This window comes from Alosa pseudoharengus, unplaced genomic scaffold (genome assembly GCF_046254945.1).
Source record: "Alosa pseudoharengus isolate Yale_2024_CS ecotype anadromous, Long Island Sound unplaced genomic scaffold, YU_APseudo_1.1 YU_APseudo_1.1_scf_16, whole genome shotgun sequence".
NCBI classification, from domain to species: Eukaryota; Metazoa; Chordata; class Actinopteri; order Clupeiformes; family Clupeidae; genus Alosa; species Alosa pseudoharengus.
The window spans coordinates 36,842,490-36,869,209 of NW_027468630.1; the positions used below are offsets into that span (position 1 = coordinate 36,842,490).

At 41.9% G+C, this 26,720-nt stretch overlaps 1 protein-coding gene across 1 annotated transcript in view; it reads left to right on the forward strand.

Moving 5' to 3' along the window:
- Positions 1-26,720, forward strand: part of LOC143126014 (anoctamin-1-like) — a 197,835-nt gene that overhangs the window by 31,072 nt on the left and 140,043 nt on the right. Inside the window, exon 4 of the mRNA XM_076287933.1 lies at positions 26,382-26,638. Within this exon, the coding sequence (XP_076144048.1) occupies positions 26,382-26,638 (257 nt within the window). The remainder of the gene's footprint in view (positions 1-26,381; positions 26,639-26,720) is intronic.

Sequence of the window (26,720 nt, forward strand, 5' to 3'; positions counted from 1 at the left end):
CCTGAGCTTACAGCTTATACAAAATGCAGCTATATTTCCCCCATCCTAGCATATTTACACTGGCTACCTGTTAAAAGTCATTGACTTCAAAATATTACTTATATCTCTTGGTTGGTTGCCTGCATTGAAAGAGGACACCTCATGAAGACGCTCTTTTGTCTGCTTCTGACAGAAGAAGCACGTATCTATGTTGGCAGCAGCTACTGCTGAACAAGTGTACAAAGTCCCTCTAGATGGACTTGATGCAGTTGCAGGTGTTGCTGCAGGTTAAGAAGATGGTCTACCACGTCCTGCCTGCTTCACATGACTTCTAGTAGCAAATCTTAGCATGCTGCAGATGCTCACTGTTACAGGTGGATTTGTAGTAGTTCCTGTGCCAAACTGCTTTGTTCCGTAGTGAAATAACTGCACTGTAACGTTGTAATCGTTGGCTGATCTGTGATCACCATCTCCATACTCGCTCATGGACAAAAACAAGAAATTTGGCATATGTCTCTAGTGATTCACTAGTCATTCACCAGTCCACACATATCTGCCACTGGACACATAGCCCAAAATATGTTTCTTTTAGAATATGTGTGCCATCACCTGACTAACAGAAAGACACACCTCAGAATATAACCTAACTAGACTGTGCCACCATGAACTAGGAAAATGTGCTTGCTCAAATGTAGAAGGCTAGAAGGTCACTAATATCACCAACCATGAAAAACAGAGCACTATGTGCTTCAGGTTATTCGATATTCTAAATTCTATAACTGCCAGCTATCAACAGTCAACTGTCACTGCTAGTATGAATTGATAATATTGATATTGAAGTATTCTTTTTTTAAGCGGACAATTTTGAGCATTTTAGGCAAAATTTCTTGTTAAAGAGATCAATCATCAGCCTAAAAATGTTTTATAATATTGTATTGTTTATGTGGTCCACTTTCAAGGGCCTGACCCATCTGCCTAGGGTCAATACAGGACAGTAAGGTCTGTATACATGACAAATGCATATGATAGTCAGGTGTATAAAATAAGACATGGTGTTAAAAGCACTTGAGCTGAAAGTTACAAGAGGTGGGGTGATTACGTATCCGGTTTGATAATTCATTAATCCTGATTTAGTGACAGAAAGTTCAAATAGTCCAGCGTTGGATTTGTCCAGGGGGAGTTGTCAAGGGGCATGTGGTGGGTCGGCAGACGGGCCAGGAATCCGGGCAGAGTTGTCATAGGCAGGTGATGGGTCGCTAGGCTGTACGGGCCAGGAATCCAGATAGGGGGACAGTAATAGGGCAGTCGAGGATGGGACTTCAGGTGAGATGGGTGAGAGGAGGGCCAACACATGGATGGTTGATGACTGGTGATGATATACCTCACAAGTGAGGTACAGTAAGGGGAAAGAAAGAGAGATGTAGAGTGGGTTAGTATTACTGAAAATCAAAATGGTTAATGTCAATAAGTAATCAGTGGTACTATATATTGTTACAGTATACCATAGTGAGAATAGGCAAGGGAGGGAGAGTTGAGAGAGAGAGAAGGGGAGAGAGGAGAGGGGGGGGGTTGTACGGCGTGACACATGAAAAGTCCATGACAGCACTATGCTATAGCAGCATAACTAAGGCATGGTGAGGGGTAGTCAACACCAGCGCAGGTATGGTCAGTGACCACCATCGCACGCGCGACTGGGGTGCCAGTCACACGAGGACTCAGCAGGGTGGTCCATTCCAAAAATCCCTGAGGTGGGTGAAGTTCCACACCGCACCATCTGGTCCTGATCCTATCTGGACCCAGACCATAATAGCCTAATTTAGATTTTCACGTAAGATTTCAAAGCTGCGCTAAATGTTTCGTTGTTTAGGATAACAGCATTTACTTCAGGAGCTTCAGGAACCATCATTTCGCTTGCTGCTACTCAGCCAGTGAAATCTGTGAATTCTGATAAAGTCAAGTCAGTGAGTAAAGTAGCCTACTATGGAGAAGAGACTGATAGCCTGAAACGAGCGAGAGGAGACGGGACGAGAAACAATCAGATGGATATCTAAGTTAACGATAAGTAAGTTATTTTCAAATCATCGATTCAAAGAGGAGAAAGCTAGACAGCGAGAACAGCTTTATATAACGATACAGGGGCAATACCACGCAAAACTGTCACGTTAACGCCAACTAAATATGGTGTGACAGTTTTGCGCGGAATTGGCCTGGACCTCTTCTATATATATTCTGAGACAGGCGATTTTAAGCGCCAATTTGAAGCACCTCTACTAGACAAAGCATATATTTTGAGCAAGCATGGGGTAGGCTAGGCCCATTCAACAGTGAACTGAGACCACAGAATATTTTACGATTTAAGAAGGCAATATGATTGATCCACCACAATCTAGTTAAGCCTACATGCATTCACTGCCCAACAACGTGATATTCCTGGGTTTCCAGGATTTCGGGTCAACCTAAAAAAACAAAAAAATAAATAAATTAAACTTGCTGATTAATGGGTTCAAGGAACCAGCTGTGGAATATCCATCCTTGTCTCAGCTCAAATTTTATTTTAAGTTCACATTAAGATCTTAAAAATAGCCAAGGCTACTCAGTTTTTCTCCCCAATTAGGCTATTCTTATCTTGCCTTATTTCTCCTCATTTCGAATGTTGCCTTTTAGGCTACTTATTTTATTTCACATTAAACATTAGGCCTAGGCCTACAATCTTCTATTTCTTGAATTTCCCCTTGGGGATCAATAAAGTATCTATCTATCTACAACTAGGCTCCATCCATCCTAATATTATACATACATACATATACATAGCCTAAACACGCACGTTAAACATTATGATGTTTCGGACCTTTGTTGAGGAAATTTTCCGTAACTGGACCTCGCTGAAGATTAATTGAATACCCCTGGTATAGAGCATTGCAATAATCAATCCTTGAGGTGACAAAAGCATGGATTAATTTCTCAGCGTCTGGTAAGGATAAAGACTTCCTTATCTTTGAAATGTTCCTTAAATGATAAAATTAAGTTTTGGTAATCTGTTTTATGTGATTACTTAGTGATAGGTCTTGGTCAATTGTAACTCCTAGATTTTTAACACTTGTGGATGAGGATAGTCGAAGATCAGTAAATGTAGACTGTGATGAGGATAGGATATCCCTCATCTTTTTAGGACCTAAAACCATGACTTCTGTTTTATCGGAGTTCAAAAGCAGGAAATTATTTGTCATACATGTCTTTATGTCTCTTATACAGTGGGCATCGCTTTCAAATGGCCACTTCAGTCGCGCATTACGAGGCGTGAAGCTGCGTGAAGCTTTAGTACCACTTTCAGCCACTGTGCGTCGCTCTGCCACTGTACATCGCTCTGTCAGTAGCCTGACTGCCGCCCCCTCTGAAAAAGCAGGAGGCTACCAAACATAATTGTTACGGAGAGGAATCCCAGCCCACGAATTCAATAACAAAATAAATCATGCATAATTAAACATTACCTCGATTAAGGCTACTTGGGTATGGCTTAAGGCTTGACTACACGGTGGTAGCGAAAATCGAAATCTGCTATGTTATTGTCAGTGTTGGGGGCAATGCAACTACACAAATCAAAACAGTGTCTTAATTTGCCCTACTTCTTGACTGCAATGTAGTCAATTGACTGCTTGACATGTCTTTTTTTTCTTTCTGTACAATAAACACATACATCTGCTTTATGCCGCAGAATTACATTCATATTTGGCTGACTGCAGACGCGCCACTTCCCTCCCGATATTCCAAGATTAAGATAGTAGCCTATACAAAAAGCATACTATCATAAAAATTCGTTAAAACGAATAGCTATTTGCAATTTGACAAAACACTGGTCCTCATTTTGCGAATGCGAGGACGATATGAGCCTGTTGCATTTAGTTAGATGTCCGAGTCACGCATGTTTGAAAACCACTGGCTCGTAATCACAATAATTTAACACACGACAGTTGGATAGCCTACTTCATCATGTCCCCATGCCTACATTTTTGTGAGTAGCATAGAGATCGTTAAAAAACAATAAAGTAGCCTATGTCTCTCCGTTTGGGACATCGAAAACTTATATTTTTAATAGGGTAGACTACCGTCGGAGATGCTGACTGGCAAAGGCCTCGGGATAACACGTTATCTCCACTATCATCAGTCATGCCCCTTGATCAAAGTGGGGAATTAAATAAAAGTTTGAGAACCACTGGCTTAACAAGTTACCTGCAGTCCAGAGCAATATTCTGATGATCGGCGATGATATCGGAAAATGTTTGTTTTCCAAAGTAAGAATTTCACTTGACCATGCACCTTCGACAATGAATAGCTCATTACACTTGTTACTGTTAAACGTAGGCCTAACTGGTATCATTACAAACATTATTCTGTGTCCTAAAACTGGCATATTTTATGGCATTGTGTCATGTAAATTCGTTGCAAAATCTAGAGAAATGTGTGAGGTGGTCAGCGGGGGACAATTGAGACACACATTGGATTGTGTTATTACTTGAACATTCCACACATATCCACAGCTGTGGTATTCCTATCAGGGGCAGGAGGATTACTGTTAGCGCAGGCTTTATATAAAATTCTTCAACAGAAGGCCTCGAATGCAGGCTTGCCCTGTGGTTTGCGCAGCCTACAGTAGCCTAAATAACAGACCGCCACAATGTGCGGTATGATGCTTTTTTACGAGCAAGATGTTTTTGGTGCCCTACGCACACTGCATGTTCTTAAATAACAATGATCATCAGTAATATTCGACCATTAATTTGTGTAAATGGGCAAGCGTGACCACCTTGATTGGCTGATGATTGTAACGCCGGCATGATTCCAAACACCTCCCTTACGATAATGAGTGACAGGTGACAGGACTGGTCTCAGAATGCGTGCGCTACACAAGGACGGAAGATGATGAATAACTGGGGCCGTAGGCTATTCACAAAGGCTTTTATCTAGGAGTAGGCTACTCCTAAATCGCACTAAAAGATTTTAGCTTGGAGTTTTCTCTTAAAAGTTATTCACAAAGCCTTTCAGACAACTCCTAAACTAGGAGTGAGTCTTCGTTGCTATAGATGACGTCATTACTGCACGAGCTTGACTGAAGTGACCACCTTGATTGGCTGACGATTGTAACGCGGGAATGATTCCAAACACCTCCCTTCCGATGATGAGTGACAGGTGACAGGTCGGAGAATGCGTGCGCTACACAAGTAGTGAGAAGGACGGAAGATGATTAATAACTGAATAAAAAGGCCTAGCCTAAATGAATAAAGAGTAAGGCAAAACAAATAGCCTAGTAGCCTAATGAAACATAGGCTAATGGATTGATGCAGTACCTTTGCAACATTATTAAATTAATCTGTCACCATATGCCTAGGCTACGTTTGCAAAGAGAACATTTTATTTTGATTCACAATGAAATGTTACATTTAATTTACATGTTAACAATGAGTAGTTTTGGTTGTTGTTGGTGGCGTTATTGCATTCCTTTTATGAATGCAAAATTGTTCCCTCGCGATTGGAAGCTCCTGTTGCCGCATAGCGCATTTCAAAACATCGCAGCGTAAAATGCCACAAAAAGCTGTTTATGAATAGGTCTTAGTGAGTTAGGAGTCCTCTCGAATTCTTTTAAGCTGTCCCAGACTTTTAAGTGCTACTTTTAGGTCTAAAATGCTTCGTGAATTACTTTTTGTGAAAAAAATTAGGAGTCCTAAAGTTAGGAGTGACACGCCCATTATTTTTAGGAGTGGCTCCTAAATTCGCCAGTTAGGAGCTACTTTTAGCCTTTGTGAATACGGCCCCTGAATAAAAAGGCCTAGCCTAAATGAATCAAGAATAAGGCAAAACAAATAGCCTAGCCTAATGAAACATACGGATTGATGTAGTATCTTTGTAACATTATTAAATTATTCTGTTACTATGCCTATACGTTTGCAAAAGAGAACATTTTAATTTGATGCACAATAATGTTACATTTAATTTACATTTTGACAATGATTAGCCTAGTTTTGGTTGTTGTTGGTGGCGTTATTGCATGTTAGTTATGCCTACAATGCAAAATTGCTTCCTCACTATTGAAAGCTGCATAGGATTTCAAAACACGGCAAAATGCCGCAGGTTTGTGAATAGGTCTGTGAGTTCTTTTAAGCTGTCAGAGGTGGAAAGGTGTGATTTGTTGGGGGGCAGGGCCGGATTAACTGGTCACAAATGTCTGATGGGCCCCCCTTCCCCCCCAGCCAACGTGAATCGGGTGGTCAGTTAAGTTAATAGGCTGAAGATTTTTCCCGCCATCTAAGGCAGCGGTCCCCAACCACCGGGCCGCGGCCTGTACATTCCTAACCGGGCTGTAGCCTACGACATGAGTTTTAAAAAAATGCATGCAAACTAAACTTTAATTCGCAATAATGTCACGTTTTTACATGGCATAGGCCTATATGCAGTTGTTTGATTGCACGCATGTTTGCATTTTGCAAGGTCTATTTTCTTACGTCTGTCCCGCCTTCAACACTTTACATATTGCCTTCAGCGCTGCGCAGCCTCAGGTCAGCTCACTTCACTTGATCAGTTCTTGGCGAACGGTAGTGTCACACGAAGTTAGCTAAACTGCTAGAATGAGCAACAAAAAAACAAGCATCTTTAGCAGAAACTGGCCAGGGTGTTTAAGTTGCGAGAGCCGCTGCAGAGATTTCTTACAGAAAAAAAGTCACCGTTAGCTGCACATTTTAGTGATGAGGACTGGGTGTCAAAACTCGCTTACCTATGTGGCATATTCGGGTTGCTTAATGACCTCAACCTGTCACTCCAGGGGAGAATGACGACTGTCTTTAAACTGGCAAATAAAGTCGCTGCATTTAAAGCCAAGCTTGATTTGTGGGGGCGAATGGGGACGGGGTGTATTTGATATGTTCCAAACAGTAGTGGGGGTTTTGGGAGAGACTGAGGCAGGGCCCTTTCTCTTGCAGCTGGTGCGCGATCACCTTGTTGCGCTTTCAAATGAGTTTGAGCGTTAGGCTACTTCCCATCCTCCATAGATCCACGGCAAACCAATGAGTGGGTCCGCAACCCATTTGTCAATATCCCGAATAGTCCTAACATGTCAGCGCAGGAGGAAGAGCAGTTGATCGAAATTGCAAATGACGGTGGTCTTAAGAGTGTGTATGAGGAAACCTCTCTGCCGGGTTTTTGGATCAAAACCAAAGCAGAATATCCCGAGATAGCCGTAAAAGCGCTGAAAACGTTGCTACCATTTCCCACCACGTATCTATGCGAGGCCGGGTTTTCTGCAATGACTGCAACTAAAACCAAATTGCGCAATCGACTGGACATTTCAAACACACTGAGGGTGTCACTGTCTTGCAGGGAAACAAGCACAGGGCTCCCACTGATTATATTCGTAATGCACATTTAGTTCCCATGTTTTGTTCCCATATTTTGTTAAGCATGTTCACACTTGATAGATGTAGCTAAGTTGTTCAATTTTCATAGTTCATATTGTTCCATTTTCACTTCTTCAAGTTCACGTTTTTCACGTTTTTAAGAGTTCGTTACCTTCACTGTTCATACATAACTGGAGCTAGTTCTTTTCAAGTAATGCATGCACACTGCATATGGAACATGGAACCCCCGAACCCCCCCCCACGGTCCGTGAAAAAAAAATGGGAATCAAACCGGTCCATGGTACGTAAAAGGTTGGGGACCCCTGATCTAAGGCACGAGCGCATCTGTGAGGCCAAGCCTCACCAAGTAGCTTGTTTGTTTACAACTAACATTCCATTTAATTAAACTGCTTTATAGGCTATGCCGAAATAGTTTTCAACATTTTGAATATTAGTGTCGGGTGAATTGAAATGTTCTCAAAGTAGCCTTATGGCTGAAAGCTGCTTGGGATCCCCCCTGTCAAGCAATATAACCATACAAACGCGCTTCCTGCACTCATTGTTTCAAAAGGAGTAATTTTGGCTTTGTCAGAACTGAAGAGCTGTGGACGGCACGGCACGGTATGCCCAATGAAAATAAATTAACGCAACGCAATGCAACACAACACAGACACTGCTTCTCTCGCGTCAGTCACTGACAGTAGCCTAGAATAAATGCATGGGGAAAAACACTTCCCCATGACAAAGACATCGTAAAACACTGAAAGTTAATATTTTGTCACTATCAACATATCGGAACTCCCCCTATTACCGTCGGTCCCGTATTTCCACCGTCTTGCGTGTACGTGTCACTTATATCCATTACCTCGGTCTAACCGTCCATGTGCCGTTAAGAACCAAACCAGATTTTGTTCAAATCTACACACCTATGGCTACTGAAAAATGTAAGGTTAATTTAGCAAATGTTATTTTGAAGTGTTAAAAAACATCGTTGTTTTAGAATTTCTGAACAAAAGTGGTGATAATTGGGGGTGTTACGATACATATGTCCTTTGTCAAATGTGTTATGTTCCAAGTAGCCTATGCGTAATTCTGCTGCATAAAGTTGTATGTTTATGACATTCAAGCAAGGAAAACGATGATTTGAAGACATCTGTTTCGTTGGAAGGGCAAGGGGTAGCAACAGGGCAACACAGAGACAGGCCCGATGGCAGGGTTGTTATGAGAGTATTAAAATCTGGTATAGCCTATTCTACGGCAAGACAGCGGGGGAAAGTTAAAATACGTGATAAACACGGAAAAGGTTGGCATGCATTGTTTCGGTCCCCATGCACAGGGATTATTTGTCATATTATTAATCACATATGATTATTTGTGAAATTGTGCAAACAGGCGCAACACATTTGAAAAGGAAGGACTGGTAGCATGCAAGCTCACGAAAGATTGATTTAAGAACGTTATCACAGTGTGTGGCTGTGGCGCAAAGCAGCGCGGGCGGAAGACATGCGACAATTGGCAAGGGGAGGGTCATGTATTTTTTAACAATTCTGTCGGAGGGTCATTGAACAATTTCTAGCAGGCAAGGGAGGGTCATGCAACTTTTGACTGAAGCACTCAAAATTCCTCCGGTGGCCCCTTCAATAAATAACGAACAGTCCCTAGATTGCTGCTGGGCTATATGTCTTGGTTCATGTCCGTTCACAACTCATTGCCGTCAAACGCGTAGCCTATCTCGCGGTTGCATCCATTACAAACAAACATGCAATGTGAACGTCTGGGAATGGGAAGAGCACTAAATGCTCTACTGAATAAGCACGAAGTCAAACCTTTAAATGAAAAACACTCTTTAATAATCAAAAAAATAAACCGCTAATGAAGTAAACTTGTGACCTTAAAAAATTGTTTATCGCCTGTAACTCCGTGGTAACAGGACGTAACACCAGGAAGGCATTTGGCTGAGCAACGGAGGTTAATATGCTCTATATTTTGTCCAAATGATGTCTGTCTATCATCGTTGCACTCGGAGAAAACCAGAATGTTTAATTTGTCCTGCGTTTCTTCTACGGCTGCAAACGGGATTCACTCACAGTTAACCAAATATTTCTTTATTAGGGCAGGGCAGGCATATTTCTGGCTATTAAATTATTTCTAAACCAGTCTGCTAAAGTCTGTAGTGAAGTCTGTGTAGGGTTTTCCAGGCTCCATTTCTTTTTACGAGACACCCTGCTCACTTGAGCCATCTACCGGTTGTTTGGGTTGTTGCAGCGTCTCACTGGGAAAATACAAATTAAAGTCGCGTGATACCGCGTGATTCCACGCGCGGACCGCGAGTGAAGCTGGCCAAGTCGAAGCACTGCTCACTGTACATGTGTCAAGTTTGGCTAACGGAGTTAATTCGTCAGGTTTTATGGAAAGGTATAGTTGTGTATCGTCTGCATAAGAATTAAATTTAATGCCATGTTTCCTAATTTCTGAGCCTAGAGGAAGCATATAGAGAGAAAATAACAGGGGCCCTAGTACTGAGCCTTGAGGCACCCCATATTTTACCATAGTCTGGGTAGACGGTTTATTGTGAACCCGTACAAATTGTCTGCGGTTAGAAAGGTATGATCTAAACCAGGGGTGGGCAAACTGCGGCCCGCGGGCCGGATCCGGCCCGCCAAGCACTTTCATCCGGCCCGCCGAGCATTTCATTTAGTTATCAGGCTGCTCGCTATTTTTTTCCTGCGATAGAGACGACGTTGGTTAGCTTTACTGCAAACTGCTTTTCACTCTCCTTAGATAACGTGTACAATGTCAATGTCAAAACATCATGTTAAATAGAGATAACATCATGTTGAACTAAGTTAACTCTTAGTTATCTCCTTTGCAGCAGATCTAACGTGAACATTATGCAATCCATTTAATTGGGAACGCGTCTGCACTCACGAGAGGGAGAGAGAGCCGCAGGTTCCAGCTGGCTTGTGATTGTTGATAATTGATATCTCCTTATAAGAAAGTTTTAAAAGGAAATCATGAAGGCAACAGTAGTTCCCACTACTGACCATTTAAAAACTGTGAGGGCCCAGCCGTAGGTACAGCACTAGCCATAGCGGAGCAGGCAGAAGATAATTGAGAAATAAACGTGAATTAAAGCGACTGTCTTAAAGCGACAGTGCACAATTTATACATTTGTTAAACAGCATAAAATTAGCAGTATTTTTAAGCAATTCATATTTTAAAGCAAATACTTTTCATACTAAATTATAGGCTATAAAAAATGTATTTTTTTATGCGTGTGTCGCGGGGGGGGGGGGGGCTGTGCGGCCCGCCGGACAATTTTCAAAACCCAATGTGGCCCTTGAGCCAAAAAGTTTGCCCACCCCTGATCTAAACCAAGCGAGTGCTGAGTCTTTAATGCCTATCGAATGTTCAAGCCTGTGGAGTAGGATGTTGTGGTCTATGGTGTCAAAGGCAGCACTGAGGTCCAGGAGGACCAATATGTCCATTATCGGCAGCGATGAGGAGGTCATTAAAAACTTTAACTAAGGCTGATTCAGTACTGTGGTGAGCTCTGAAACCAGACTGATATAATTCTTGGATTTTATTCATATGCAAGAAGGTACCAATTTGTTTCGACACTATTTATTCTAGTAGTTTTGACAAAAAAGGGAGATTAGATATAGGCCTATAGTTGGCCAGGTTGTTGGGGTCAAGGGTAGGCTTTTTGAGGGATGGCTTAATAACAGATAACTTATACGACTGTGGTACATGGCCTGATAGCAGTGAGTTATTTATAATCTGGAGCAAAGCATTATCCAAGAAAGGGAGAGCAGTCTCCAGAAAATGGGTAGGAATAGGATCTAGTAGACTAGTTGTAGATTTTGATGAAGAGATTGTGGAAGTGAGGTCTAATATGTCGATAGGTGTAAATGAATTCAACGTTGTTCGTCTCATCTGTGATTCAATTATATTTTCGCTACCGTTCAGAAATGGAGTATGAATATTTGGTGAGACTGATTGGTTATTAATCTTATCTCTAATTGTTTAAATTTTGTCAATAAAGTCATTACTGTTTAGGCAAATAGGGATAGATTAAGTTACTTCGGTGTGGCTCTTCGTCAGGCGGGAGATTGTGGTAAAGAGAAATTTTGTATTGTTTTTGTTTTCTTCGATCAGCGAGGAATAGTAGGTTGACTTAGCTTCGTTGAGTGCTTTTTTGTAGGTGATAAGGCTATCTTTCCATGCTTGGCGAAAAACTTCCAATTTAGTGGTACGCCATTTTTGTTCAAGTTTACGTGCTGTTTGTTTGAGTGTTTTTGTCTGTGTGGTATACCATGGAGCACGCCTTACTTGTTTTCTTATTCTCTTTTTGAGTGGTGCTACTGAGTCAAGGGTTGAGCGTAATGAGTTCATCACATTATCAGTTAACAAGTCGACCTCGGCTGGATTAAGGAAAGGGCCTTCTGATAGGCCTACCACATGAGTCCGGAATGGGGCAAGCGTAAGCGAAAATTTTTCTAGAAAGTCTGCATTCGTTTTTTCAGATAAGCCGCGGCTGTAGTATTCAGCTAAATTAGGTACTGCATGTTGTAATGTCATTGTAAAAGTAATTAGATGGTGGTCAGTTAAGGTCGGGTGTTGTGGCAAGATTGTTAACTGCTCTATACTTATGCCGTATGACAAGACTAGATCAATAGTATGGTTATCTCAGTGCGTGGGTGAATTAACATTTTGGCAGAACCCGACATGGTCAATTAGGGATTGAAATGCAATTGTGAGACAATCGTTCACATTATCCATATGAATATTAAAATCACCCAATATAAGTATTTTTTTCTGTTTGGATAGTTAAAGGGACACCAGGCAACGTTTTTGTGTTAATTACTCATCTTCGTAAGTCGGTATATGGTTAAATGACTCATTACAGGGCGAATGAAGACTCTCTCGCCCACCCCTACTGCCTGTAGGAAGAATATCCCGCTTGCAAGTTCAGTGTATCGTACCCGGCGACCGAAGCAGTTTCAGTTTCCATCCTGCATCCACAGCACAGAGGGAGGCTAACAAACCGCTAGCTATTGTTGCAAACGTGTGTATAATGGCAGAGCCGGCGAAGAAGCAGCGAAAACCCTTGACGGAAGATGCAAAGAAAAGGAAAAGAGCTTCAGACCGAGCGAGGGGGAGTTTCGTAGAGAAAAAGCATCAGGCTTGCCTGGTGTCCCTTTAAAGTGTAAAGGAAATCAGAAAATTCCTCTAAGAATTCAGTGTAGGGGCCAGGGGGTCTGTACAATGTGACCACAGTTACAGGCTGATTAGTTTTCCAGTCTGGCGGTAAAAAATTGAGTACTAGAACTTCAGAAGATTTAAACTTGTGTGTGAGCTTGGGAGATGTGAGAAGACTAGATTGATAGATTGTAGTGTGGCGTGGTACATGATAATTCAAATGGGAGGGAGGTGTAGACTCATTTAATGGAAGGTATTCATCTGGTTTAAGCCAGGTTTCAGTAAGGCACATAACATCTATATGATTGTCAGTAATAATTTCATTAACCAAGGCAGTTTTATTTGACAGTGATCGAATATTAAGTAAAGCAAATGTAAGTTGCGTTTTTGGAGGAATTTGCTTAACCGAAGAAGTTTTTATCGTAATAAGATTGCTACGAATAATTCCCCTATTGGGTCGAGTAAGAGTTGACAGTCTTGGTACAGACACCCTCTCTATTTGGCCTTGTATGCCCTGTATACCTGGGTGACTGTTAGGACGGCAGAGATATGTGTAAGACATTATCTCTGCTTCCTGGATCTCTGGTTCGTCAGGAACTAGCCTCGGTTAAGTGACGGTCTATGTTCCTTGAAAGGAGGGCAGTGCCCTCCCATGTGGGATGGATACCGTCTCTTTTCAATAGTCCAGGTTTCCCCCAGAAGGAGCTAAAGTTATCTAGCCCACATTGTTATTGGCACACCACTTTGACAGCCATCGGTTGAGGTCCGAAATTCTGCTGAGCTTTTGATCACCTCTTTTAATGGGTATGGGTCCAGAGAAAGTTACAGAGTCAGACATCTTTTGCGCGAACCTGCACACGGAGATAAAGTTTTGTATGGTGATCTCCGATTGACGCAATCGGACATCATTAGTGCCGGTGTGGATGACTATTTTCGAGTATTTACGATTAGCTTTAGCCAGCACTTTCAAATTTGATTCGATGTCGTTAGCTCTTGCAAAAGCTCATATCTCTCCCAAAACTGTTCACTCATGCTTCAAAACTAAATTCCTTTATCATATAAAGAGTCAGTGCCACGAAATTGCAAAGATCCTTCTCAATTGCTTTGGCTCATTTTTTGAAACAGACCGGATACTCAACTATACTTAACCTAAATAACCTGGATGGTTCAGCACAACACCATGGTTCACCTGCAAAAGCTCATATCTCTCCCAAAACAGTTCACTCATGTTTTCAAAACTAAATTTCTTTCTCATATAAATAGTCAGTGCCCCCAAAATGCATCGTCTCTTTGGCATTGTATAAGCAGTGCAAGTCAAAATGTTTAGATGTTTTGTCACTATAGCAGAGGACCATTGAAATATCTCTCATGTCCACCTCTCAGTCTTAGCCAAGTCCTTCATTGACAATGGTTACTGTACTACTTTTTTTTGCCTAGCTGACATACCGTAAAACTTCAAATAATAGCCGAGTCACAAATAGACACAGGTCTCTTTTAAACGCCTGGTGTTGCTACAGATTTTGGTTAAAGGCCGGTCTCAAATAGAGGCCTGGTCTGTTTTTTAGTTTCGGGTTGTATTTAATCTTCTAAAACCCGTCAGATCGTCTGTTTAAGCCAGTATGGTGCAGACTGCCATACTAACGTTCTGATTAAATGACTGTGTAAGTGAAAGCCAGAGTTCCAAATGGTTTAAACTTTTCTCGCTATCCTGCATTGTTTAATTAATCCCATTTTGTTTCAAATTTGCGCATTAGACAAAATATTTTATCACGTCATAGGATAGATTAGGCTACTTGAATGCTGGCAACACAACAAAGAGGTTCACAAACAGGCTCGGACTGGTAATCTGTACAACCGGGCAAATGCCCGGTGGGCCGGTCCACATGTGGGCCGGTGACCTCCGGGATTTTTAGTCATTTTTGGGAAGTCATTTAGCCTATTTGCGGCCCGTCATGTAGGCCTAGGCAAATGCAGTTGCATCCATTTGGCTTGGGGGGTGACAGGTCAATCATTTTGGCCTCTTCATAACAGGTTCAGTGTGTGTTACGATCGCGCCCCCCTGCCCCACCCCTGAAGTGGATTTGTCCAAGCAGCCGCTACGTTTGTGGGGAAATATAGCCTACGACTGCATGGTAGCCTAGGCTGTATAAGTGCTCTCTGCTGGCTGGTGTTCACGTCATCGCATTTTAACCGTAAACAGCAATGAGAGGTCTAGTTTTATTCCATAAATATATTGTTTTTATAGACGTTAGTTGCACGCGCTACCAAGAGCTTCCATTTACTGCACCATGTGCTACTGCGGTTCTGTCAACATAAAAAAAACTACGGTAGGCTAGCCTACAATTTTCGCACAACTTGGTGGTAAAGTGTAGCACAGGTTAAAGAAAACCCATTCATTTTTGGAGCTGATCCTAATCAAAAGGAACTTCAAAGTATTTCCCATATAGTATAACCATAGCTCACAACGACAGTGAAAGTGAAACTTGGAAAGTGGAAGTCTCTCCACCGAGTGTTACATTAGATGCACAATCAATTGCGAGTCGATGCAGATAAAAAGTATCAACTGGTAGGTTAGTAACGAAAGTAGCCTAATTTTGCAAAATGTGATGACGGCACACAAACTTGGGCAAAAACGTTTAGTATAGGCCTACACTTGTGGTGATAGCCTACAGTTAATGTGAATCGCGGACTATAACCAAAATAGGCTAAAGGAGATTTGCACCAAATAAAGGCTGTGGTTGTGTTTCAACAACATGTTTGCACAAAACGTAATTTCTGTCAACTATTGTATGACGATATCCATGTTCAGTAGCCTATATTTTTCATTTAGTCAAGCAGTGACATGTGGTTTAATGCATGGGGTAACATGACGTGAGACAGACAGAAGATGAGCCTGTCTTTCCCAAATCCCTCTCAAATCACTTTAAAAAGGTGTGATTAGCAACCAGAATTTTTAAAAGAGACAGAAATGTTAAGATTAGGCTAGGTCCAAATCTAAATGTTTGGGTTCCGTTTATGAAGTGTTGCTACAGCATAGTGTGTTTGTCATTTATGGGGGGAATCAGGGGGGGATTTTTTTTTTTTTGGGGGGGGGGGGCGGTCGTCGGTCCAGTGGTGGGCCGGTCCAGGAGAAAATTGCCAGGGCCGAATTTTGTTCCCAGTCCGACCCTGTTCACAAACTTTCTTTGTTTAGTCTTCCGTTTTTCTTCACATTTCTCTCAATACCACCATGGTGACAAAGAGGAAGAAATATGATTTGACATTCAATCTGACAGTTGATATTTCTCAGTTGATCCGAAGAGGGTGCGAGAATGGCGAAAAAATAAAAGTGAACTGCAACGTCTGTCAGAGGAAGACTGCTAAAGGGCCAGAATGCGAGGTGGAGGGAGGAAGAAGGTCAGTGAAGAGCTGGAGGTGAGCGTGTGTGAGTGGATCCACAGTAGGGGTGGGCGAAATGGCCTAAAATTCATATTGCGGTATAATTTGGGACACATACGGTAAACGGTATATATTGCGGTATAATTTGGTGTGTGAATTTCAATATAGGTCTAGCAGGTTCTTGCATAAAATAGTCAAGATTGTTACTTATTTAAAAATTTGATCAATAAAAATGATCAAAGTTTTATTTAGCCTATTCACTGCAGTAGACATCACTGTATGAAACATTACAAAAACATGAAACATGACATATTACATAGAACTGTAAATCATCTGATCATCTAATATTTACAGATATCTAGGCTATAACATTTATTTTATATTTGGCCTGTTATAAAATCATGTATTGAACAATTTAACCACAGCTCAGCTTTAAGAAACTCAAATAGCCTAGATGCATGCTTAGCATTTTGTGATCATTAGGCTAAGGCTACTTTCACAAACTCAGTCAGCTGTCCTCTGATTTACCAATATCTAGGCGATATTTGTAAAATTTATTTTGTATTTGGCCGGTTATGAAATCATGTGGAACAATTTAAACACATTGTAAAACTTAAAGCCCAAATTTGGAGACATCCATGCATGTCGAAATTTACTGCAAATTCAAAACTGGATTACTCTAGAACGGCTAACTGTACAGGGGACTGCTTTACACCTTTGTGTTCGGTAAGGTCTGCTGTTTATTTTGATATAAGGTTTGTCGTGTGTTAAAAGAAGGGTTCGTGAAGTATCCGAGATGAATGGGTTGGGAGATCATGGGACGCAAAACCTTCAGTAGAATGTATGATTAAATTGAATTATATTATTTACTTTTCTCGCGAACCGTTCAACTAAGCAATTATCGGGTAACATCGTTTAAAAGCTGAGAAAAAGCTCTTTCATGTGATACTTGTGATGTCTGTGTGATGAATAGGCTACTTCGCGAGTAGTTCAACTGAGATGAATGGAATTTGGACGCACTTTCTTTCTTGCGCTGTCACTTTCTCCACTGCGTAAAATACTCAATTAATTTGCGCTGTGAATGCTTAGATTATTTTGACAGGCCACACAGGCTAAATAAAAATCGCTATTATAAGGACGCAAAGCAGAATATTGAAAGAAGGGGGCACCAAGGCCACCGTGGCCTGTAAACCTCTGATTTTCAAAGGGGCCTCAGGCCAACGCAAGAGGCAACGACGTGGCCGCCGTGAAATTCCTACCCTGTTTGGGGGTTTATGTCTGTTTTTCTCCTAAGTTATTAGTCTAAAGTTAGCGTCTTTATCGTGACATGTTTCCCTTTTAGTTCTCCCTCGTGTGTGATCCTTTTTGTGTGGGGGGCTGCGTCCACCCCTGTATGTGTAGCGTGTGTGTGTACTTGACCTGCTCCGTGTGTATTGTGTTCTGGGTCTGTGTCTCTGCTCTCGTTCTCAGCTACTGTCTGTGTCGCTATCAAATCGTTACAATACCTTCACCGCTCGCTGCCATTTTTCCACACCTGTGGCCTCCTCGTGGTTGCTGCCGGTCCCGGCAGGCCAAGCGTGTTGCAATTTGATGACATAATGACCTATTGCAATATGCCGGTATAACAAAAATCTCTATCGTTGGCCAAATTGTTATCGCATACCGCTTATACCGTTTATATCGCCCCGCCCTAATCCACAGTATGCGGGCAAAGCATCACAGAGTCTCCCGTAAAATGATTAGCATTATAGCCAAGGACGAAACAGCCGTGTGGTTTGATATGGTGGGCTCTACTACGGTGGATGCGAGAGGTGCGCGCAGTGTTCCACTAAAAACCACAGGCCGTGAGAAGAGACACTTGACTGTGGTGTTGGCTGCAAAAGCATATGGGACCAAATTGAAACCTTACGTTGTCTTCAAAGGGGGGATCAAGGAGGTGAAATCGATGCAAAATATCAGTGGGGTGGTGGTGGCCACATCCAAAAATGGATGGATGAACGAGGAGCTGACTGCAGACTGGCTTCAGAGAGTGGTGGGAAAGCTCAACTTCGCCCCTCGTCTCCCAGCCTGAAAAGCTGAGCTCAAAAGGGGCTACAACATAACCACGGTTGTGATACCCGGTGGCTGTACAAAGTACATACAGGCCCCTGTAGCCAGCCTGCACGAGTCTTATGACAACTGGATGTCAGGGGATAAGGACAAGGAGTACACCGCTGGAGGAAATATGAGGGCCCCATCTCGCAGCTTGTTGGTTGACTGGGTACTTCAAGCGTGGGACAAGCTGGACACGGAGCGGCTGAAAAATTCCTTTAAGGTCTGCTTGTGCACAGCGTGTGTGTGTGTGTGAGAGAGAGAGGAGAGATAATTATGTCATTAACTTCGGGATGTTGTCCTTAGGTATGTGCACTGGCGCATTAATGCAGGGGCTTACCGGGGCCTCGATCAATGAGGGGCCTCCTAATAATAATAATGATAATCAATAATAATAAACGGCGTGTCCATATTCGCGGCGTCATTATACTCTGGAGCTAGCCTAAATAATTGAGCACATCGTACTGCTCTTACATCCATCCAGAGGCCCCCTTTGTCTTCTCCAATTCTAAAGTGTAACAAAATGTAACAAAACGTAATAAATTCCAACGGGTGTAGAGGAGCTAGAGGAGAGGCTGAAACTGACTGACAAACTTATCATACAAACTCTGGAGATAACGTGTGTAGGATTGAAGCAACGATAAACGAATGACGTGGATTCCTGTAACTGTCCATGAAAACAGAAGGCATAGCAGGTAAATATCGTAGCAAATAGCCTGGAAATGAAACGGCTTTAAAAACATGTATTTCACTTGTCTCATTGGAGTGAACGCAGAACATGGGCTGTGGCGCAAAGACATGAATTAGTGATCTGCATCTCCGTTCACCAACAGCTAAGTTTGTGCTAACCCATTCGCACATATAATAGTCTATGTTATGTTGTCTCCCTTGTTAACGTGAGATCTCCATGTAGTGTAGTGATAATGCATGCATAAGGTAGCCATGTTCAAGTCACATGAGCCAGCTTTTTATAGGCTAAAAGTATTTCTGTCCCTCCCAAACTGCGTTAAACTGGTGTGTTAAGTAGACAGCATTTAAAAAAAAACTCTTGAAAAGCTTGAAAAGCTTTTAAACGTCCATATGTGTAGCCTACCCATCTTAACTTAGCCTACAACATGTGTTGTAAAAGTTCAACGCTTGTTTTCGTGCAGTAGGCTAGCCTTTTTGATAAGCGATGTCATGGGTAGGCTGACGTGATTCGAGGGCATTCTGTTCCTGTTTATGTAAAGGTTTTACATAGGCTGAATAATAGGCTACACTGCATATTATTAACCAAAAGCGCACGCTATGTGTCGGGTCAGATCGCGGGCCGGGTATCATTTAATCATAATTAATATTTGCGGTTGGGGGGGGGGGGGGGGGGCTTAAAAAACATATAGCCCAGGGGCCTCGGGTGGTATTAAGGCGCCCCTGGGTATGTGGCCTGACAGTAGCTTCTGATGGAAGCGAGGATCACCTTATGAGCCCTGCGCATCTGGGCGGGAGCTGTTAGTGCAAGCAAGGCGGGCAGAGTTAGTGGAGGCCGGAGAGTGAGAAGTGGAGGAGAGGAGGAGGAATTCGCCAAGGATCGTGATGATGATAGCAATGAATAGGAATAGGGATTTTTAATCACAGTTGTTAATTGCAGTTGTTTTACATGGTAGCATTCATTCTTTCTTGTTGATGTGTTTCGGGCAACAAGTTCATATGCTCGATGGTAACTTGTATTGTTCAGCCCATGGCATTCACATCGTTTGGTTTTTTTAAGCTGCCAATAATCTAAGATATATTATAGTAGGCTAATTCTTACATGATCTGATTTGTGAAACACATTCGAATTATAAATAAAACGTAATATAATGTGTAACCTCCTGTTGTTATGCTTTCGGTCTATCAGCTTATGCTATTGGGTCGTTATTTCTAGGCCTAGCTCAACGAACATCTCAACACTAAATTAAAGGCCTGTCTCTTATAGACACCTGTCTTAAATACAAGCCGGTGCATTTTGGCGATTTAGAAAAATAAAAGCCCGGGCTATTATTTGGAGTTTTACGGCAATACAATTATGTATAAAACTAAAAAAACGGTTATGGTAAGTGACATCACACATTGCACTCATACTGCCAAGTAATTGTAACCATTATTATTCACACACATAAAGTAACTTACATCAGAGTAAAAAGAAATGTATAAAACATGATATACTGTAATATAAACACATCAACAAAAAACAAGGACAATTGTATGTAGCCTACAGTGCTGTAAATAAAGCTGAAGTTTCACAACTAACACTTTTTCACTGGTTGCTATCCTCACCCTCCCTCTCCTGGCCACCGTCCTCGCCCTCCTGGCCATCCACGGTATTATGTTCTTGACTAATTTTGACAATTGAACAGACTATTGTGCATGTGATGACTTATACAATGAAATGATGCCGACATGTTTTGGAGAGAACAACCATTAGACTGAGAATCAACAATCAGTTTAGATCAACAAGATCTATCCACTTGGAAATTGTGCTAAATGTAGGCTACCTGTACTTAATCATTTGCAAATATGTATTGAGACATTGAGACATGTACTAAGACATTTGCAATTTGATGAAATTAATGACAAATTAAATTTTGTTGTGAACATTTGCCAAGTAGTTTAGAGGTTTGTCCATGTTATTTTGAGAATGTAATTTGTTTCAAGAAATAAGCCAAACCAATGGAGAAAAACTGTAATACGATGAGGCATGGAGGCACTGCTGAGGTGTTATGGAAGCCTACGTTGCTTTGAAAGCGGCTTTAAGTTCATCTGTATGGGTCTGGTGTGTCTTATTTTCCTCTAGACTATAGACCTCTTAAGTTCACCTACAAAAAAGCTACCATCTTTCCTCATATAAGAAGATCCAGTATCTTGAGATTTTCCTATGGGAAAATAACATGGGGATTTTTAATTATCGCACCTGTTAAACAGGGATGAAGAAATTGGAAATGCAGACGTTTTGCTCTACACACTTTTGTCCTCTGCCTTCTAGTGGATACTGTGATCTTCGGAATGTTAAGACGGCGCACTTTGATTTTTGCTACCCCAGAGCTAACTTGCAATGCAACTTGCCATATGTAGTTAGCTTCAACTAACACCTGGATCTCCTTATATGGGCAAATATGGCAGCTTTGGTTCTTTTTTGTAGACATACTTCAGAATGTTAAACCCCAGAGATTCTCCATGGGGTTCAGGTCAGGCGAGTTGGCTGGCTAATCAAGCACTGTAATACCATGGTCAGCAAACCAGTTACCAGTAGTTTTGGCACTGCTGGAAAAGGAAAATTAGCATCTCCATTAAGCTTGTCAGCAGACTGAAGCATGAAGTGCTCTAAAATCTCCTGATAGATGGCTGCATTGACTCTGGACTTGATAAAAAGAGGACTTTAGACCACTGAGGAACGGCCCAGTTCTTTTTCCCCTTAGCCCAGGTAAGACGCTTCTAACGTTGTCTCTTCAGGAGTGTTACTACTAGGAATTGACACTAGGAATGTGACACTTGTAGCCCATTTCCTAGACATGTGTGTGCATAGTGGCTCTTGATGCACTGACTCCACCCACAAAGTTCGGTTTGGACCTGTTCCGATGAGAAGCAACTATGCCCGAACCAAAGCTGTTTTGGACCAATCAAATTGTCTGGATGGGCTTTGTACAATGATGGACAGATGAGCAACAGTGTCTCGTCTATCACGTCATCTGAGCACGCTTCTGTTGTGCAACAAAAACGTAGATTTCGCTATTATGTCTGTCGTACAAGATGGTTTGGGTGTTTTAACTACAGGATTAAATTTCACGGCAAGCTGTTTCGTTCTGATTGGTTAGGTCTATCCAATTGAGTGTTGAGGCATGTATTGTATACCCCTGTATTATTTCAAACACGCCCCATAATCACGTCCCAATGGAGCAGTATCAGACTTAAAGGAACATGCCACCCAAAATCAGTAGTAATATATGTTCTTACCTTAACTTTCACGAGTTGAGTCATACCTCTCCCGCACCGGTAGGTGCACTCAAACGCTCTGTCGCGCGGCGCGAATGTGTTAGCATGTTGCTATGTTAGCGGGCTCTGCCGTGGCCGTAGAGAGAGGAACATAGCAGTAATCAAACACCTCCATTTTTTCCCTACTTAAATACAGTTGCACGAGTAGTTGATCAAAATGTGTACGTCACACAACATGAAACGTATAAACAACATGAAACGTCCAGGGCAATTCCACGGAAAATAGACTTTTTGTCACATCCATAACGCCAGTGAAATGCCTTGGCATTTGTATGATGTGAATGATAGCATTCATTTGTGCATTTTTTCTCATTTACATTCTTCAGCCAAAAATAGCAAAAGTTCAAATTTCATGTAATCATTCACATCATATCAAACCATCACGTTTTATTGGCGTTATGGATGTTACCAAAAATGTAATTTTCCATGGAATTGCCCTCCATCATGAAGCGAATAAACAGGAGAACTACAATGTGTGGCGCAATAGCACTTGGGAGTACTTCGACCTAGCGTGGTAATATTATTAACACCTAATTGTAGATCCTATCCACCACAGAGTTTAGAATCCATGCTGGATCGACCCTCAGCCTCTCCCTCCCCTCTGAGCGAGAGAGAGGCACACACACTAGAGATGCGCTGATGGGCTATTATTTCAACCATAACTGCATAGCAAAACGTATCATCCATCAGCCATCCATCAGCACCAAAGTTTGTTGACCAATTTTCAAAACTGCACCCACCCACCATCCGTTGGTTGTTTTAATGTAGGCTATATGGGGGATGCAGCGCTGCTGACGTGAGGCTAGAAAGCCCTTGCCTGTTCTAGAAAGACTGATCTAATGCAGCAAATATATTAAAAGGCTGAAGTTGTACATTGGCTAGGCCTATCCCCAGAATATCAGCAGCAAACTCAGTCTCTGTCGCGCAAAACAGTCTCCAAATAAAACGCACATCGGCCTGTTGCCTATTCTGCCATGCAGCTTGTGACAATATATCGTCCACAATGCTTGATTGCATTGCATTCTCCACATTTTTAGCTAAATTTTCATGTAGCCTACCACATCAGCATTTTTGTTCAGTGAATCTTTTGTAAATTGCTTTATACAATTACCGTCGGGCCTATAGGCCTATTGCCTGGCTTGCCTCAGCTTCGGTCACGTCCTTTTACAATTTTATCAATTTGCCACATAATTTCAGCATTCTCCTGGCCTACTAATTAATGCCTATTGTACTTAATTTTTTGCAAAAAGAAAGAAATCCTTGATAAAATAACAAGTCATTCACATTATAGGCTACTTTACACATATGTCAGGTTGACTGACAAGCCTGTTCTGAAGACTCCCATTCATTTTGACTGCACGAGCGTGTTTTTTTCAGACAGACATCGCAATTCATTTTATAGCAGGCCATCGGACAAATATGACGCCTCGATATTAAAGAAACTCCGACTTCATTCATTCTGAAAGTCCACCGCACAACAGTGCAACGTGCATGTTCACATTTTTAGTAACAACCGCCAAACTTGCTTGCTTGCCTTACACATCTAAGTTTTCCGACTATTTTTCTTGCCTTCTTTTTCCGCTGTGGATGTTATGGAGTTTGTAGAAGTTTTAGCTCTTACGTTCTGAACATCTCGCACTGCCATCGCCCGATGTCATTTCTGAGTCATATCACTCTCTCTCTTTTAAATGCCTATTCCCTGAATGGTAGGCTACAATTATGTGTTTTATATATAGGCTAATATCTAAACAAAATAACCCAGGCAGTCTCATCTAGGATATAACACAGGTTGAAGTCAACGTCAAGTTGGTTCTATTTAGGGAGGTGAATGTGTGTAAACATCTGTAGATGACTCAGAAATGACATCGGAAGACAAGGAGTATAGTGGCAAGAGGCAAGCCGAAGTCTGCTGACAAGGGCCCGACGGTAATTGTAAAGTAATTTACAAAAGATTCACTGAACAAAAATGCTGATGTGGTACATGAAAATTTAGCTAAAAATGTGGAGAATGCAATGCAATCAAGCATTTTGGACGATATATTGTCACAAGCTGGCTGAATAGGCAACATGCCGATGTGCGTTTTATTTGGAGACTGTTTTGCGCGACAGAGACTGAGTTTGCTGCTGATATTCTGGGGATAGGCCTAGCCAATGTACGACTTCAGCCTTTTAATATATTTGCTGCATTAGATCAGTCTTTCTAGAACAGGCAAGGGCTTTCTAGCCTCACGTCAGCAGCGCTGCATCACCCATATAGCCTACATTAAAACAACCAACGGATGGTGGGCGGGTGCAGTTTTGAAAATTGGTCAACAAACTTTGGTGCTGATGGATGGCTGATGGATGATAAGTTTTGCTATGCAGTTATGGTTGAAATAATAGCCCATCAGCGCATCTCTAGTGTGTGTGCCTCTCTCTCGCTCAGAGGAGAGGGAGAGGCTGAGGGTCGATCCAGCATGGATTCTAAACTCTGTGGTGGATAGGATCTACAATTAGGTGTTAATAATATTACCACGCTAGGTCGAAGTACTCCCAAGTGCTATTGCGCCACACATTGTAGTTCTCCTGTTTATTCGCTTGGAAAATCGCCACGTTTCATGTTGTGTGACGTACACATTTTGATCAACTACTCGTGCAACTGTATTTAAGTAGGGAAAAAATGGAGGTGTTTGATAACTGCTATGTTCCTCTCTCTACGGCCACGGCAGAGCCCGCTAGCATAGCAACATGCTAACACATTCGCACCGCGCGACAGAGCGTTTGAGTGCACCTACCGGCGCGGGAGAGGTATGACTCAACTCGTGAAAGTTAAGGTAAGAACATAATTACTACTGATTTTGGGTGGCGTGTTCCTTTAAATTCTGACTAGAGGTAAGTATGACAATGTCAGGCTAACACTTTTCCCTTCCAGTGAACTTTCCATGAATATGCTTTGATACAACACACTGTCAACAGCCCTTTCAGCAATGCTCTGCTATGGCTTACCCTTGGGTGTCAGTGAGTGTCTTCTGGACAACTGTCAAGTCAGCAGTCTTTCCCATGACTTGTGTGTACAGTACTGAACCAGACTGAGAGATTAAAGGAGAATTCCGGTGTGATATTGACCTAAAGTGTGTTGAAACATGATACCGAGTGTGAACGTATGTCTCATAGCCCATCTCGGCTTGTCCCCTGCACTCCAAAATCTGGCGCTAGTTAGCCGATGCTAACAATGGTGGTGCTCCGGCATCGGCCTAGCCATGCAAATAAATCACTGTTTTACACCATTTACGAGGCTCAATGTATCTCCACACTTCATTGGTAGACTTCCGAGGTCCCTGACATTTAAAACGAGACATTGAGAACTTTGAAAAAGCACTGGTAGTTTACTTACAAGACGATTTATACAGAAAGGTCCTTCACGAAGTTTAGCGTTTGCAGCCATCTTGAATTTAGTCACGATAAGTCGAGCGACGAGTAAGAATGAACAGGTATGATAAGGGATCAGATTCCAAAAATAATTCCGTGGAAATGCATGGATTCCAGTTGCTGCTACTGGAAGAAACTGGAATCCATGCATTTCCACAGAATTATTTTTGGAATCTGATCCCTTATCATACCTGTTCATTCTTACTCGTCGCTCGACTTATCGTGACTAAATTCAAGATGTCTGCAAACGCTATACTTCGTGAAGGACCTGTCTGTATAAATCGTCTTGTAAGTAAACTACCAGTGCTTTTTCAAAGTTCTCAATGTCTCGTTTTAAATGTCAGGGCCCTCGGAAGTCTACCAATGAAGTGTGGAGATGCATTGAGCCTCGTAAATGGTGTAAAACAGTGATTTATTTGCATGGCTAGGCCGATGCCGGAGCACCACCATTGTTAGCATCGGCTAACTAGCGCCAGATTTTGGAGTGCAGGGGACAAGCCGAGATGGGCTATGAGACATACGTTCACACTCGGTATCATGTTTCAACACACTTTAGGTCAATATCACACCGGAATTCTCCTTTAAAGGCTCAGGAAAGCAACATTTCTATTATAAATTGTTTTTTTTCTATTTTGATGTACTGGATTTTTTTTTTTTATGAGCTGTGGGCTATAATCACGATTTAAACAAAAAAGGCTTGAAATATATCACTTTTTGTGTAATGAATATAGAATATATTAAAGTTTCACTTTTTGAAATAAATTGTGGGAAACAATTTTCCACAATATAAATGTTTTTGAGATGCACCTGTAGTTCATCATTATGACAAAATGCTGGATGATTCTACTCTATGCTGAATCTAGCCTATCGTAAGCTGATAATCTGGAAGAAAATACATGCCTGATTTTCCCTTGTGCATAACTCTCATTGTAGACTATGTGCTCACGTACCATGTGCAGAAGCCCAACAGCACAAACCGCCAGGCTTCACACTCATTCATGAGGAGCATGCGGGAAAGCATGAGGCGTAGCTTTAGGCGTACCCGTCAAGCACCAGATCCACAAGAGGATCCAGAGATTGCTGCACAGGAACATCAGCCAGACTACCATGAGGATGACAAGCATTTTCGGCGGGAGGAGTTTGAAGAGAACCTCAGGGAGATTGGGTTAGAGTTGGAGAAAGATGAAGGGGTTAGTGTGAAAGTTAGTTGTAAGAATATATATATACTGTATATATATATATACAGTACCCTCCAGAATTATTGGCACCTCT